The sequence below is a fragment of the Lathamus discolor genome, chromosome 2 (genome assembly GCF_037157495.1).
Source record: "Lathamus discolor isolate bLatDis1 chromosome 2, bLatDis1.hap1, whole genome shotgun sequence".
In the NCBI taxonomy this organism is placed as follows: domain Eukaryota; kingdom Metazoa; phylum Chordata; class Aves; order Psittaciformes; family Psittacidae; genus Lathamus; species Lathamus discolor.
This window is the reverse complement of record NC_088885.1, coordinates 85,553,357-85,571,296: the sequence shown is the minus strand read 5'-3', so window position 1 is coordinate 85,571,296 and position 17,940 is coordinate 85,553,357. Positions and strand designations below refer to the sequence as shown.

The window sequence follows — 17,940 nt, the reverse complement described above, 5'->3', positions numbered from 1 at the left end:
ACAGTCCTGTCACTCGAGCAGAGAGTCCATGCTAAAAACAAACGGCTGTAACAAATGCTGCGAGACACAAATGGTGACAGAAGGTTGCCATCAAAAGGAAAGCAGACCTCAGATAAGAAACATAAATGTGTTCACAGGAGTTCGCAATAAACCACTGGAAGGGTTCAGCTTCAAGAAGGGCTTTCAATCAGAAGGATGAGATGCATGTTATTCCAAAGGTGACAAACACTTGAGGGATTCTGAACTGTCCCACAGCTAGTTCCTGGTCATTCAAAAATGCAAACCGACATCATTCACATGACAAATGGCTGCCTCACCTGTGAAGCCAATGCTTCCATGGTCAAATGGCTGGCTGAAGGCATTTGCCTGATTTCACAAAAGCAGTCTGAGACCTACTGCAGACTGAGAAAAGCAGTGACATGCCATCCATCACAATCTTGACAAGCTTCAGAGAAAAAGGGATTCTCTACTAGAACAGTTAATTCTTGAATTCTCAAACCCACAAGATAGGATCTTGTACCTGCCTTGCAGGGTAGTACGCAAATAAGATCACTTCGGAGAAGACTGCTCAGTTATGTTCATATATGAAGCATTAGCTTCAAGTTCCTGCCAAAAGCAGCTCAAGGTGCAATACAGACAAGAATGACGTGACCTAGACAGGAACTCCAACTTCAGACTGAAAGAAATGCAAAATTATGATAAATAAGCCTTGAAAACTTTGTGGCTTTGTGGGACACTAGACACGGTGCAATGATCATTCTATCTTCAACAGCTTCAATTCTTTGAGGGAAAACTGAAAAGCATTAATTCCAGCCAAACAAATCACGGCTGGCAAGTCAAAGCCCTAAGAGCAAAACCTGCTGGTGAAAACAAGCCACTCACTTTTGCCTTTACTCCCTTCCTTTGTCAGGTGCTACTATCCTAAAAGCTGCCAAGGACTTGACTGATCTTGTCTTTGAAAAAAGGCTAGCAAATCCTTCACCAAATTAATTACTCTTACCAGGTTTCAGCAGTCTTAACCTCCATTAACTAGTACGTAGTATAGTAATAGCTGCTATGTAAGCTGTTAAGTAAGAAAAACACTAACAGTTCTGTGTACAACAGGCTTCTTAATTTCTTGGTCATCCAGTCACATCAGTTCAGAAGAGAAAGCGACTGGAAAGAGTCCCCTTGTCCACAGAGGGTTACAGTTGTATATAGTTCCCCAAATGAAGTCCTAACCATACACAGCACTCCCAATTTTCCCTGTTATGTGATTAGGCCATGAAATATTCTATTATGCTCCTAATATAGGTGGCTGAGACATAGTACAGTCAAGCAGGCCACCAAGGTCTCTTCCTACTCTTGTTTTCAGCCAAAGATCCCTAGTTTGTAACTAGCTATTAGCTGTGTTATTAGCTCAGCTCCAATTCAATTCTTTCTCTCCCACCTGCAAAACACTTTCCACACAAGATTTATCCTCCTCTCTTCAGAAAATGCCTTCTAATATTCCACCATCAAGAAGTCTCCTTGGCATATTTCAGGGATTTGTGCCAAAATAATAACACAAAAAAGGATTTTTCAAGTGGCTTGAAAGAGTTCTCCTTGTGGGACTCTATTAGTAGCATCCTTCCTTTCCATTAATTTCATTTTCAAAATGACAAACCGACAATGCTCCTTTGCTCAGGTCCTTGCACCACTACTATCTTGCAAGAATATCCATCTTCTGTAGTTTAACTGAAGATTTCCCAAGTGGCACTATAGAAAATGTGTACTCAGAGCCCTGATAGGAATAGAAAGACATCAGGTATAATCAGCAAGCAGGTTATTCCAGTACAATCTGATTTTGGTGAACTCATGTTGCAAATTATCCCGTTAATCATTTACCACCTTCACCTCTTCAATTATCCCTTCTATGAGTTTCTGTTGTAATGTCCAGCAAAGCACTATGAATAGCTGGTCTGCAATTTTTCTTCTACCCAGTCCTCTCTTTCTTTAATGTGTATTAACCCCAAACACAAAACGGCTGTCCTCTCATTTCCTCCCACCTTCCCCTCCCGCACTCCTCCAATATCTGAAAGAATCCAACTCACCCTCCCCCCTGGATCATGCTCCCAGGACTTCGTATCAAAGTCTTTGAAGAGCTTATGGCACCTTTTGGTGAGCAAATGTAAACACGGCTGCATCCCTGCCAAACCAGGATGCTCAGGGAAGGGTGTGGGTGGGGGAAGGACCCCATAGAGAGGAGTTCTTTTGCCCTCCAGGTACAGGAAATCTACCCCAGTATCAGGGAGCCACAGCTCCTTTTCCACCGTTGCCTTCCGCACGGGCAATGTTCTGTAAACCCAGGGAGAGCTTTAGTCCTCTGATCAAAAGGTTTTACTGCCAGAGATCAGCACAGCTGGCTATCTGATAAACAGGATGGCTCACACCTGCGTTGGAGAGGGAGGGTTGGGGCCATAAGGCAAGATGAAGACATATGTGATGGAAGAGGTAATAATAGAAAAACTATGCAAAAATTTCCTCAGAAAAATGAGTTGCCTAGGATTTAAAACCAATGGTATTCAAATTAACACAGCACTTCTCTATTCTTCACTTATACACTACAAGTTGCAACTTGATGTACTTATTAAAAATCTATGTGATCCAAGTGGCAACTTCATATGCCATGCCTTATAATTGTAAGATTAGTCATCACTTGGTCCTTCTCATTTCAGCATATTAAATTCTGACTTTTGCTTGTACTCACTTATGATAATATACAGTTCCATGAATTCATTATTAGACAATACCTCCCTGCCCTCTGTAATAACACTTTTATAAAAACAAGAAGTATTGTGTCCATTTTGGGTCCATACCTGGGTGATCTTCAAGTTTGACCCTACATTTACAGAAAAATTGCCTCATTTATTTGCCATGATTGTTCACAGAATGAATGTGGTCCTGTGTTGTTTCTGGGAGCCACCACTGCTAGCTAACATATTTCACCTGTGAGCACTTCACAGCCATGGGCACCTCCGCACTCAAATTCTGGTCTTACATAAAGGGAGCCCAACTCAACTCCCCAACTTGTAATCTTCTTCCTACCACAGTTAATCACTTTTAAACAGAGACACCTGTACTCCTTTAAAGCTGGTGTGTACACACAACAACCAAGAAATATATTAGATAACCCAACAACTGAATGCTTATGCTACCCGTGAGCTGTGTGCTGACTTTCTAGATCTCATCTACTCCATCTACTGTGAACAGTTTGTGTGCCTCAGCAACTGTAACAGATGAAGTTTTCACCACAGTAGAAATGAAGGGAATGTTCTTGCTTCTCTTAAATACCTGAAGACCATGAAGGAGTAAAGATTTCTGTCGCTATTTATTGAGACTTTTGTGACAAACATTTCCAAGCTATTGGATAAGGCCTTGCATTGGGGTTTCAGACCCTGAGGAAACTACAGCTTCCACACATGCCTTCTTTGCCCAGTGCACAAGCAAGACAAACACAGTCATCCCAATTTAGACTGTACAGCAGAAGCATTTCCACTGATGCCACAAACCCCTGAGTATCAGAAGTTTGATTGAAGGGGCTTCCCCTTGCCTAATACTCCCTATTGCACAAAACAGCACTCCCTCCTGCTCTGAACAAGTGAGTTCAAGGCCAAAGGTGTTTGGGAGGACCCAGAATCATGCTCCTGGCAACAGAAGAGGACACCAGGTATGTGAGGACAGCATTCAGACCTCAGGGCAAAAGGGGTAGTGACAAGCACAGACAAGGCTCAACCTCACTTAGCACTCAGCCCTTAGCACTTAGCCCTCAAGAGCCTAAAGCTTAGATGTATCACAGTTCATGAGGCCTCAGCCTCTTCCTGTGATCTCGCATACTAAAAATGATACAAACCAAAATATGCAAGACACAGCTATATGAATTGGAAAGCCAAGAAAAATTGACAGAAGAATTCCAGCTCCTTGAATGAACCATCTTTCTTCTATGGACACTGACTCTGCCAGCTTTTTGCCAACTTCAGTTCCTTCTTGTGCTTCTTTTCAGCAGGTATGTAAGCACAGACCTGTTAAACTCTGTTCTATGCTTAAGAAATTCCTTCCAGTGGCTTGCATGCTTCCATTTGAATCCTGGCTTTCTTATGTACACTGCTAATGTTCAGGACCAGAGGCCAGAAACTGCATGCCAGGTGATGTGGTTACAAGCAGGAGCACATGACTAGAAGCGCACTTGATGTTACATTTGCCTGGAAGCTCAGGAACAGCCACTTCCACTTAGTTAACCACAGTCATTCAGTTAAAATACTTGCAGGTTCATACCAGTTCAATATATTTTCAGCAATGCTGCAGCCTCTCTTTTTTTTTTTTTTTCCCTAAAAGCTTGTTACTTCGCAATATTACTTGATTTCACACCCCTCTGAAAGACCATTGGGAGGATCAAACAATTTCCCCTATCAAAACCAGGAAGCAAAGGGAAAGGATATGGTCAGCATGAGAACAGGACCCAAGTTTAGACATATTTGTAGTGCTTGCTCACACAGGAAGTCAATGCTCAAGTTCAGTAGCTCAAAGATATATCCAGGTACAAGAGGCCTTCGTATTTAGCTCCTGTCAATCACTCCTCTCCTACGAGCAAACTGATTTCATGTAAGCTAGATTTGAAAGACACAGGAAAAAAAATCATGGCAGTAAGAAGATATTTCAGACATCCACCTTATTCCTTTTGCTTTATTTCTGTAGACTGTCCATTTTGTATATCTTGTCCAAGCTGCAATTGAGCACTGTTGTAAATGTTTCATTTGTAACAATAACATAATTATAGCTGAAAGAATAGGTAGAACTAGCAGCAAAGTGAATATCAAGTGTCACTGAACACTCTGTACCTGTATCAGCTCCAAGACCAAGATCAGCATTTTTAACCTCCAGGTTACAATGTGGAAACAAATAATTTGGTATTAGAAAGATACCCAATCTTAAGTCTCCAATTAATATCTGAAGTAATACTGGGTGTCCCAAAATACTTTGTTTCCTGTCTGAAAGAAAAGGTCTCCAGACAAACAAGAGTAAAAGAAGAAAAAGATAAAATAAATCTGAGTGCACTGTCTGTCCCAGAACAAGATGGAATTAACAATGTTCTCATGCATAAAGGCTCTGACAGCAGATAAAGGAATTTTCTAGCTAATAAAGCCAACCAAACAAAAATTAGGGGAAAAACCCCAAACCCTACAGAACACAATTTTGGTTCACATTAATAAAGCAATTTTGTTCTCACTGTAGAAGAAATACAGGATTCTGTAAAAAGACAAGAAACATAGTTAAGGCAAACAGCTGAGTGCCCTTTTCATGATGATCCGTCATATCAATAGTCCAAGTCCTCCAGCTTATCTTAAAGCAAAAAAAAAATCAAAAGATTTTCCTTCCTTACCTGTCCAAAGAAAGGCAATCACACATCATACTTAAGACTGTTCTATTAGCTCAGCCCAGTGTCTCAGGTGGGGATTTTAAGGCACAGAAAACTTTTAAATCTGAGGTGATGCAGATTGGCTTTACTATCGGTTAACACTTTGCTTGTACCTTTCTTACCTATAATGCCTGGCCCAAAAGCCAATGAGTTATGCAGTCAAGTTTTGTCTGTATTTGCAGATGTTGGTGAGAATTTGGGTTTGATTTAGTGTAAAACGAATATTTACTTGTACATATTTTAAATCCCTCAAAAAGGCTAATTTTAACTCAAGTCAGCACTAACACTGATTTTAATACTAACTCTTCTAAGAGTTACTCCTCCCCCATATTGAGGTATGAAAGAAGGGGCCGGATGCATGCATGCTCACAAGCAGTAATACAGCCATTCCAGCACAAAGTACAGTGTGGCTTACTAGAGAACTGTAACACTTTACCAGGTAATTTTTTGTAAAGATGCAATGAGCCAGTGATACACAGATGATCCAATACTTTCATGCAATTGAAAGGAAATCTAAATCCATGCTAATGGTAATGTGTATCACTTATCTCATACACACTCGCACAGGCTGATCTGTTCTGCGCCTGTATGACAGCACACGAAAATGCTGAAACATGCCAACACTCACCATCAAATAGCAGTCCTGCAATAAATCTCAACAGGAAACGAGGGCTCAAAATGCCACATGCAATAAAAAGCACACAGAAGGAGAAAGGGCAAAGGAAGGTCCCCAGGAAAGACAGAGAAGAGCAAGGCAAGACAGATGAGGGAGCAGAAGGAACCAGTCAAGACCCTGATAAACCTAGAACTGTTTGTTTGATCAAGCGTGGAAAGCCTATTTTGTATATTAATCCATGCCACATTTTTATAAACAGTCCTACCTCAGAAAGGACAAAATCCTTTCTTTCTGGTTTTACAGCAACCTGGAAGAAGATTCTGTTCTCAAACACAAGGCTGAGCACTGGAGTTTTCAGCAGTGGCACCAGGCCCGTTTGAAGGATGCTGCAGCCCTTGTTGAGGTGGAACATGTCACCACTACATGAAGAATAGCTGCGTAATATTTTTTCTACCTAACATTACACAAAATAATTCGCACCAACACTCATTTCTTAAACCTAACCCTTTAGTACAGCTGATGGAGCATGATGCAGCCTTCAAATGTATTTCTTTGTTTTTTTTTTTTTTTTTGCTTGTTTGTTTTTTGGTTGTGGTTTTTTTTTTTTTTTTTTTTTTTTTTGTTTTGTTTTAATAAAGCATTGCATAAAATTACCTGCAATTTTCTTTCATGTCCCTAGTCTTCCCTAAGCCTGGATGAAAATGCAGGAGTGGCTCCCCTGTCACATAACCCGAATCACAGGCTATCTCAACAGCTTTTCAGTGCCTCCTCTCTCTCTTTGCTCCTAAGAATACCCACTGCTTCCTTAGTACCATCTGATTCTGCCCAGCAGGAAATGTTTCAGAGGACTGTGAAGAGATGGGCACTTGTGTGATGACCTGCGTCCTTGAAGGGTTTTCCCATGTTTGTGCTCCTCACCGTCCTATACACTCTTCTCCTTCCAGGCAAAACAGGCTGCTTTGGGAAGTCCAACTCTCAGCAGCACTCCACAGCTTGGTCCCAGTGTGGAAGCTACAAGAAGGTTATTTACAAACTGTGCTTTCTGGATTCAGATTGCTGCTTGGACAGTCAAGTGTGCTTTGGAGCAGCACAGATAGGAGAACTACTTCCAAAACTGTAATTGCAGATCACAGCAATGAAGCAGCTGGACTAAGAATAAACACAGCAAATGTACACTCACAAGAACCACTATATACACAAGTGCACACATACCCATACCCACACACATTTGGCAATGGGGACAGTTTAAGTATAACTAGACTAAAACACATTTCTGAAGACACTTCTAAGGCTACTCGGTTAAAACTGAGTCACTGCATGCTGCTGCACATCTTATTTTACATTCAAGATGCAGTCCAAGAACTGCCATTTTTGTAATTCCGAGTTATTTTACAATTGACTTTGTAGGAAATTTAAATAAATAGTGCCATCTCTTCAATTAAGTCTTATACAGATTCATTTTTGGGCAATCAATGTTTGTATCATACATTTAGTCAATTACAATCTTTCATAAAATTGATCATATCTGAAGGTCTTTTTTAAACATCTAAACCTGGTACTGATACTGTTCAGTTTGTCTAGCACATTGAGACCTAGCAGTATTTATGAACCTGACAGCTCCAGTACAAATTTCTAATATCATGCTCAAAAATTAAAGACAAATGCATTATTTGTATCCCCGGTAATTATTCCAAATAATTATTTTTTTCTTCCCAGAGATAAGAAAAGATTACTTTCAGTAACATCATCCCAATGATGACACATACATACCAATGCAAGTTCACATTAATCACAGTAGGCAAACCATCAATCAGTGCAATGTGACAACTATCCTCCACTCCTCCTCCTCCTTGCTTGAAGAAAAAAACCCAACCAACCCATCTTTGGATGTCGTGAACAAGAAGCAAAAATCTCATTTATTGAACATTAGCTTTTCAATGTACAACTGCTTGCTCTCCTTTTCAATAGCTTTGATTACTAACACAATGACTGGAAAACTCCTATGATAGTATAATATAGTGACAGCTCAAATACTAAACCTGTTCTAATAAAAAATGCCTATAGAAAAAAAAAAAAAAAAAGAAAATATTGCTCTAGTAGTATCCCTAACATCTGATCCTGGCTAACTCTGAGGCATATGTTAATTTTAAAGCTTTGTGTAGTCCACTGACTTCAGTGAATCCAGTGAAACTCTGGAAGATTAGTCAGGCACTTAACACTGCTAGCAAATGTGTAAGTCTGGGATGGCAGGGAGGCTATGAGGAACATGTCACAGAAGGGCAATGGAAAAGAACAGGTGGAAGCACACAATAGGAAACTTTTGCAAAAGAATGGGCCATGTGATGGAGCTCCTTTCAAGGACCACTTGAAAGGCATGTCGCCACTGTGTAAAGAAACCACTACTAACATACTGTTGCTTCACTTAGACATGCAGAGATGGCATTTTAAAAATAAAATTAAATCTATCACCTAATACTTGTTCATGTTACAGGGATTTCCATTTGTAATAAAATAAGACACTGAGATTTTTATCACGTATCTTAAAAGCAAATCCCTATGAGACACAGTAACTCAGAAGCTCATTATGTTTGTTCTGTTCTGCACAACACTTGGAAAAGTTAGTGTTGCTTTGCCAATTTTTACAAACTGAATGGCAAGTTCAAATGATCAATCACTATCCCCCTCCCATTCTAAAATTCACACAAAAATACACCAGCCATTTCTTAAATGCATGTATCTGTAAGTTTTTCTCTCATCCGAGTCATAAATCAATGACAAGTGACTCCTTGCAGTGGGTCCTAAAAAGAGGCAGGGAAGGAAGTACCTATGTTATGCAAGATGCAGAAGAAATGTCATCAAAAGCTTTTATTTAAAAGCAATCCAAGAAAATTAATGCTAGTTTCTTAACATGTATTCAAATCAAAGTAGAAAACCCCATTAGGAATGACTGTCCAAGCACTATTATCCAAAAAGCCCAAAGAAGTCCAAATCAGCACTGCAACTTGAGTTGAGCCTAGGACAAACACTGCAGCACTTAAGAATCATTACTGTGGGCCTTACGCCCTATAGAGCAAATTTTGACTAAGATACCATCACAGGTTTTATGCTGCAAGGATACAGAAGATGCCTTCTTCAAAAAGCAAAACCCGGTACAATACAAATTCCAATGCTAAAAGTACATGAAGAAAAATAGGGACCGTGCCCATTAGAAACTTCCCAAAGCAGAGACTTCTACTCTAGAACACAGGCAAAGAAAATCAGGGAAATGCTGGTAGCTCATACCCACAGGTGTAAGTTCTAAATTAAATTATACTCTGTTCCATTGATGCTGACAGTTCACTCTATGCCTATTTAGGCTCAAACAACTCTTAGGATGAAGTTGCAAAATTCCCTGCAATACTAAGTTGCTGGCAACTCTATGTTTCCACTTTACAAAGGCATATTTAATACCTGTGGCCAACAGTGTGTTGGACTACAGAGGGGAGAAGTTATACTAATATAACTGCTAAACAAACCACTCTGTAATTTAAGACTGAATATCTGACAACAAGATTGATGTGTCCTGAGATCTAGATTTTGGCATCATTTAGCTATATTCTCTCTTCAAATTCTGAACTTCAAAAACAGTGTTATGTAAACAGCAACAAAAAAAGTTTTTAAATCCCCACCCTTTAAACAGGAAAACCCCCATCAAATAGTTCCTATAAGGAGATACGTTAATACTCTATTTTATTACCACTTCATTTAATCTGTACGTTTAAACACACTGGAACTATTTATACAGAATGCCAACAACTGCTGGAGGAGGGGAGAAGAGATGGGTGAGAGGAGAAAGGGGGATGAGAAAAGGTTTCCAGTAAGAAACTTGTGTACCTGCCTGGTATACACAGCCAAACCTCTTTATGTATCCTATTTATCTTCAATTCTATTTATGTCACACAAGAGAACATATGAGCATAGCAGCTGTTACTATAGCAATGAAACTGGGAATTTTGAGAACACAAAAACCCACCCCTGAAGGATGCTCAGTTTAGCAGAGATGGTTTAGGAACAGCGCACCAGTATCTCACTTCTAGGATCTGTTCAAAGTCTGCTGTTACAGAGATATTAAATGCAGCCTATTCCCTAAAGAGCACTCGGAGCCAAATAACCGCTACCTATTACCCGGCACAACTTGGTATACCGGGAGTTCCTGCTGAGTAACCCCAAACTTGTCAAATACCCTAGAACTGCCTGTAAACCCGGGGAAGAACGAATTCTCTGCAAAGGCCCACAGTTTCTAACCGCGGCAGAGAAGGGATTCACCATAGTAACACACTCCCCACCCGATCCGTGGGCAAGAGGAAGGAGCTCAGCGCCCAGCGCTGCCCGCCCCGCACCCTCCCGACACCGCCACCCTTGCCCGACACCGGGTTGCGCCAGGAGAAGCGAGGTAGTTTGTTGAAGCAGGCGGCAGGCAGCCTGCATCTCCCCACTCACCGCTGCCGGAATGAAACCCTCAGCTCCCCAAACGGCTCTTCTGCCAGACCCACCCCGCTCCGTTCCCTCCTCGGCCGGCAGCCCCGGGACACACCGGGGCCGCCGATCCCCGCCCCGCTTCCCCACCATCCGCGGGCACGGCGGCACCGTGCATCCCACTTTTTCTCCCCCGAAGCGCTGCCGGCCGCGATTTACCTGCGAGGGAGCCGGGTCTCTGCAGGGTGGCGGTGGCGTACAGCTCCTGGGAGTGCTTGCTGTACTGATCGGCAGCGTGAACCAGCCGCTTGGTAGGCGACAGGGTGGCGTAAGTGCCGATGGTGGAGCTTAACTGGTGGATAGGAGAGGAGGAAATGTTAGACTGGACGGTGGGCGGGGAGGTCACTCGGATGGGGGACGGCGACAGTCCCGCCGAGGAGACGACGATGTTGATGGGCGAGCTGGTGCTGTAGGACTTGGCCAGGCGGCTGGGGGACTGCTTCGGGGAGGAGAGGCGCTGCGCGGCGGCGTAGGCGGCGCCCTCGGCGGCGGAGCCGGCCCGCGGCAGCTTGGTGGGGGAGCCGCCGGGCTGGGCGGGCAGCGGGGAGCTCACCCGCTGCGCCGGCAGCGTGGAGCTGGCGTAGTAGAGCGCGGCGGCGTGCTGGGGCTCGGGCAGGTGGAAGGCGCTGCCGTGGCTGGGCGCGAAGGGCTCCCGCGGCTGCGGGGCGGCGGGCGGCGGCGGCGGCTCCGGGCCGCCCGGGTGGGCGCCGCGGCCCCCCGGGCCCTGCTGCGGGAAGGAAAGGCAGAGGCGTCAGCAGGGGACGGGGCGGGGGACATGCGGCAGCGGGCCCGGCTCCACCGGCCCTCCCTGCCCGGGGCGGGGCGAGGGGCTCGCTCACCGGAGGAGTGCCCCCAGCCGAGCGCAGCCGCTTCTGTGAAGTACAGACCGGGCCGGCGCCCGGCGCCCTCGGGATTGAGGGAGTCGTTACTCTGCTAAAGCGTTTCCAGGCTTTGGGTTAAAACCGGCCGCCCGCTCGGGCGGAGCGGGGTGAAAACTCTTCGTCGCGGCTGAAATCGGCACCGGGTTGTCGGGCACACGGCTCCGGGGGACTCGTGCTCTGAAACGCACCGCACACCTATCTATCCCTACACCAGGCGTGGGTGAGCTGCAGCTTACACAGACAGACAAATGCCCCCAACTTGTATTCTGCATACACTGGCAGAGGGCGGCTGCAGCCACGGAAAGGGCTTAGATGGGGTGATTTTCCTCACAGAAAGCCATCGCTGTCCGTGCGAGGAGGACACCGCGCCGAACCCAGGCGGACACAGTCGGCGCCCTCGGTGTCGCCGCTGCCGGCGGCGCGACAGTGCGCGACCGCTTCACCCCAGCCGCCTGCACGCCGTGGCAGCGCCGGCAAGCTCGCCTCGGCCTCGCACCCCCCTGGAGGCGCGGGGGAACAGCGTTCATTTGCGCGGCCCGAAGGAGAGCACGGGAGGAGCACCCAGGGCAGGGCAGGGCAGGGCTGGGCACGGCCCCTCGCGGGCCGCATCCAGCGGGGAACCTGCCCCGGGACGGCAGGAGCGCTCTGCCCCGCTGGCCTCGGGACCGGCAGCGCGGGGCAGGGCTTCGCAAAATTCACCGTAAGCCCAGTAACGGGGAGGGGGCTGGGGAGTGCAGAGCGAAAATCCTTGGCAGATGCTGCCCATGAGACATTTCAGCTGCGTTCCTGGGCCGCTTCTGGAGCAGCGAAGGACGGGGCTCGCCCTTACACACAGGAGGCTCTCCCTTTTCTTACCGGGGATCTTGGGCTCAAGAGATCTTCTGTGAATCTGGAAACATTAAAATCCTCTAATAAGTGCACCTCGCAGTGAGCGGCAGCTCAGCGCTGTTAGAAGATGCACTCTCGTTTCAGATACTGTTTTTTTCCTGGCTATGCAAGGGATTTACTTGAAATCTCTGAAAGCACTCCCAGATCCTGGGAGCAGACAGTGCAGTTTGGGTCAGCCTGACCAATACCTCACGCAAACACACACACCTCCCGGCTACCGATTTCCTTAGCGAGAAAATCCTTTAAAATCTGAATAATGAATTTTGTGATTCAGTTCAAAGAGGTGTGATACAACAACAGCAGCGTTGTTTCACATTTAAATAGCAACGGCTTTTCTAGTAGCATCCTATAGGAAAAAAAAAACAAACAGAACAACAAACAAGTAAACAGTAAACAAAAGCACTGTGTTCTGGGCATGGAACTTATTTTTACTAGGATACCAAGTAAGGGATTTGGTCAGGAACTGAGGCCAAGATAAACGGCCAATCAGAACAAAGAGTAAATAAGGTTCAAAAGGCCAGAAATATGTTCTTCCTATGTGTGACTACTGGAAATGTTTCTGTCCTTTTCTTTTTTGTACTTTTGGAGCCCAACCCCTCATCCTAAATACCTGGCATCTGAGTAAAGAAAACATGTTGTTCTAGACCTGCAGAAAAAGCATGGCTTCAGAGGTGGAGCTTCTCCTGGTGCTTTGCTCCCAGTTGTTAGCATGGCAGCGCCCAGCACTTGCAGCATTGAGGTGTCTCAAGGGAGCATGGCCAGACCTAAACCTCATTGCTTTCAGAACAATGGCCTTTTAGGTAAATGTAAGCTGTTCCCTACAGCCGCTCTGTACGGTAAGTCTTGGGTGGGCAAGGCGATCACAAATGCAAGTGGCCTGCGTGCTGTTGAGCTGGACTGTTTTGATTGCGGCCATGAGTTACAAACACCACAGCATCAAGTAAGAGCTTTAAAGTTGTCATAAATGGCCAACAAGCTCGAGATTCTCACTTGAAAGACTTCTTACAAAAACCAGGGAGGCAAACTCTGGGAAACATCAATTTTAAAAGCTACTTTCATGCTGAGCTACTTACCGTCTCTGCTTTAAACTGGAAAGAAGGGCTAATCTGCAACTGACTGTCCAGTAATGTATTTGACAGGAGCAGAGTTTTCATTTTCCAGGTTTAAACTGTATGGTAACAACTTTCACAAAACAAAATCAGGCTGGCAAGATTGAAGACAACATGGACAGAGCAAGTTTTGCAAGTGATGAAAGGTTGTTTGAACCAGTTACATTATCAATTGATATCTATTAATACATTTTACTTTTTGGACTGTTAAATTTTGTATTTTGTAGTATTCAACACTGTTCCAAAATACAGTCTTCTGAAATGTTACCAGTGTCTTCTGCAACACACTGCTAATGTACTGGTAACTTAGTTTGTCACTGATGATAACGATTTTAGGCAAGAGCTGTCATCATGCAGACAAAATTTCTAATTTACTTCTACACTGCTTGATGTGTCAAGGATTCAGAGTAATTAATTTCAGGTAAACCAATATTATCCCATGTTCCTAATGAATCTATAAAGCTGCAGGCTGTCTGCAAGTACCAATTAAAAAAAAAATCCCTTTTCACGATTGGCTGTTACAGGGAAGAAGGTCTAGTGGTGAGACACGAGTATTAAATGCTTAATTAAAAACACAGTGTATAGCACTTCCTAAAAAGCAAAGCATTTTCTCTGTGTGAAGGAGAGAACTTTTGGATGAACAGATTGCAGTGAAAACATTAGCGCACAGTATTTTCTAGGATGTGACTAATCTCAGACCTGTCTTAAATTTACTGCGAGGTTCTTCTGTTTTTTTTAAAGGGCCAAGTGCACAGATGCATTCTTCACTCATGTCTTCAGAGACAAAATGTGGTTCAGTTTCTCCCTGTCGCTTAAGGCAACCATGCAGACATGCCACTGTTCATCCTGCAGTGTGACATTATACTTCATGTGGAAGAATGAAATACAATGGTATTTTTCCTTTATTTTTCCATTATTGTTGTTCACCTGATAATGAAACTGTGTTTAAACTAATAAACTGAGATCAGATATGCTTTCTAGTTGTTACATCCTCCCACATCAACCTATTTCATAGATGTGAAAAAAGATCAAGGACTTTCTTATTACAGCCCTGTAAGTACCTATTCCAAGACTCAGAGGTATAATTTTGCTGATATCCAAAAGAGAAGAAGCTTGATTTGCTTATTTGGAGCTAAAAGATGGATTCTGATATATTATTTTTAGCAGCAGAAATGTGTGAAAAAAGCCGTAAGAACTTCAATACACCTGTGCAAATACCTTCTTTCCCATTTAATCTGATGAGAAAGATCATCCTCTGCAGATACGGACAAAATGAGACCTATAGAATATTACTGAGGGTGTCCAGTTAGGTTATAGTAGACTAGAGAACAGTCTAACAGCTGTTTGCCTACCTTAATTCATTCATGTAATGCACAACATTTCAGGATAGTTTTTCTTTTCTTTTTTTTTTTTTTTTTACAATTCCACTTAAAAACTTAAATCAGAATTTTAACAAAAAATAAATGGAATGACCGCAAACGAGATTTCTGTTTTATGACACGGAATTGAGCGGGGCAAAGAACTGTGCTGAATTATTTATTCTGATGTAAATTTTGCATGGGTAAGGCGTTATAAAATCCTAGATGGCTTGACGGCTTCAGCAAAACTTTGGAGTCAGCTGCTAATTACTGACACATCGGCATGTTGATTCTTGGAGATTGCTCCCAGAGGGAAAATGGTTTGTAAGACCAGCAAAACCTAAGTAACAGAAGTCTTGGTCAACAACGAGATGACCATTATGAATATGTTAGTGCAGCAGATCTATTTGCTACATCATCTAAAGTCCCTTCAGACTCTTCCTTCTTAGGAACACACAACCTGGTAGGTTTTGTGCATCTATGCTTCATAATTCAATTAAGGTGTTAAGAGCTTCTGGTAACGCAACCCTGAGTCTTAGCAACAGAACTAAGAACAGAAATGGCTTCAGAGTAATTTCTTGGGAATGAGATAATGATATAATTTCCAGTAAAATGCTGGGGGGTTTGAATCATGATACCGGTTACCCTAAAGAAATTACAATTTGTGCTCAATGTCCTGCATACTTCTCTAGCAGAAGAAACTGGAAAGTTGTGTTACATTTGAAGAAGTCTGTATGTCCATCTTATGTCTGGATGAACTTGTATTCACAAGCATTTTTAGTTAGCATTAAATGCCAGCACCAACTTGCAGCTTGTTTTGCTTTTCTGAACTTTCAGGATCGTTTGGTCCTTAAATTCCCAAACAAGGTCATATCTGTTCAATATGAACATAGTCATATGCAGTATATTATGGCCAATGAGAAGACCCATTCTCTTGATTTGAGGGAGGATTTTCCAATGGACACTCAAGTTGTGTGGAAGACAACCCTCCAGGCTGCTTTGGCTTCTTGAATATTGGTGGGTCTTGTTGGATTTGGCAGCAAACTTGGTCATCCTTAATAGAGTTTTTGAGTCACAGGTGCTCTTTGAAGGGTCCAGCTCTATTGCACAATCTCCGTCATGCTCTGTGCTGTTTTCAGTGACTGCAGGACTTGCCAGTCTATTGAGTGCTTATTTTCTTCTGTCAGCCCCAAGAATCTTCCATATGGCTTCACTGAAAGCACCACTCTGCTCTTGTCCAATGCCTATATCAACACTCTTCTGCAAAGGGCAGATGAAGGTATGAAAATGCTTAGCATTCTCTAGTCCTGGGGAGACAGACTTCAGTCCTTGGTAGCACCTGTCTTTTTTTCTGCAGGACTGCTTTGCTGTCATTTAAAAGTTCCTGACTTAACTAGGAAGATGCTACCTATGTTCAAATACACTTATATGAAAATAGATGCCAGACTATACCTCTGGGTCCCTCCAATGTGGCCTATTCCATCTGTTTTTCCTGATTTTAGCACAAAGGTCATGGCTATGCTGTCTTTGCAAAATACGCCCCAACACTATGAGGAAAATTCGTCAGCCTACCTGATCCTAATCTCGTACGTATAGATAAAGGTACGTAATACCATTGTAGCCTTACAGCCACAAACAGAATCATGTGAGATCCTTTCAGAGTGTCGAGAGATGGTCAGTCTCTGGTTTTAAAGCAGCAATGAAAGCTGCAATCATTAATTACCTATTATAGTATCAAACCAGCATTATGCTGATCAGTTCTTCACTACCATAAGCCATACTAGTGAACTGTTCTCTGTGAGTGTCGTAGTAAGAGTAATTTGTCTTAAGATTTCATCTGCTTCCTTTCATGACAGAAGAATTCTCATGTTCCTATTTGGAATCCAGTTTCAAACACATCATAATCTGCCACATCCTACCAGAAGCGAAGTCCTCATTTTAGATTTTGTCTGGGTAGATTATCAAGCAGCCTATCACCCTGTGGCACAGATGGCTGATGGTGGGAAGAGCCAAGAGTCTAACTGAAAAAGGCCAGAATAGAGTTTTTGCTTGACAACTGAACACGTACTTGCACTCATTTGATAATATTCTAAATAGGGCTAGAGGAAGGTGTGGCAGTCTGGTGAGTGACAAACTTATGACTTGTTTGTGGGAAAAAGGAGACAAGTTAGAAAATTAACCATTACGTGACTTTTGAAGACTTTTATTTTATTATCATTATTACCTTTGCTTTCTATCTACTTTTTATTTTTAAGGGTTTTCAAATTCTGTTTCAGCTTGATCAGTCCAGAAGCTTCAGGAATAGGATAATATGCAGTAAGGATCTACCTCTGTTACTGCCCCAGCCTCTGAAAAGACTGCAGCATCACCACAGGCTAAAAAAGCTATCATCCAGAAACGTAAACTAGTTTCACTTCCTTTCCTCTCCCCTTGCAAATACATGGTAAAGCATGTGGAAAAACACTATCTGGAGTGCATGCTGTGCTTTATATTCCTACGATATCTATAACATAAGCTGACCATTCTCCAGATGACAGTAGTCTCAAACCATCAATTGCTCACAAATGGCATTATTCAAACAGAAGAGTCACATTTGAGCAATTCATCTGCAAAATCTGATACATTTTGTAGTACCACTGATTCTTCACAAATAACCTTAATCGATTGATACGGGATGCATCAGGATATAGACACTAAGTTTGAAGAGCTGGTTTAAGTGGGAAACAGAGTAATTCTCTGCCAGAGAAGAAGTTGTTGCTAAAAGATCCTATTCCAGTAGCATTTAGAAGATAAAAGTTCCATGTTCTAAAGTACTCAAAGCAGTAGAAAAACTCTGTGATCTATAATGAAGTCCTCCAAATTGACAAAAACATTAGATTGCACTTCGCAGCACTATGCAGGAAGTCCCAAGACTAATTAGTTTCTCTTTTCTATACAATTGCATTTTCAGAAATTGTTCTTGCTGTCACAGCTGGCCTTGGGACTATTTACATTTTTTCCCTATGAATTTGGGCTATCATTCATGTTCAGAGATAGCTATATTCCTTGCACACAAATACCAAAGGAAATTATCACAATCTGAGCAGTTTTGACTCCTGAGGCTTATTTTAATTATAATAGGGATAGCAAAACGATTCCA

The 17,940-nt window shown here is 43.0% G+C and overlaps 1 protein-coding gene across 12 annotated transcripts in view; it reads right to left on the bottom strand.

The window, feature by feature from the left end:
* CTNND2 (catenin delta 2) overlaps window positions 1-17,940 on the bottom strand; it is a 655,387-nt gene that overhangs the window by 263,797 nt on the left and 373,650 nt on the right. For 11 of the 12 annotated variants that reach the window (XR_010610081.1, XM_065667606.1, XM_065667609.1 and 8 more), the window contains one exon: window positions 10,725-11,292. Coding sequence is in view for 11 of the 12 variants with exons in the window: in XM_065667606.1 (XP_065523678.1) it covers window positions 10,725-11,292 (568 nt within the window). In the remaining variant the exon portion in view is untranslated. The remainder of the gene's footprint in view (window positions 1-10,724; window positions 11,293-17,940) is intronic. The other variant, XM_065667617.1, reaches the window with a different exon arrangement.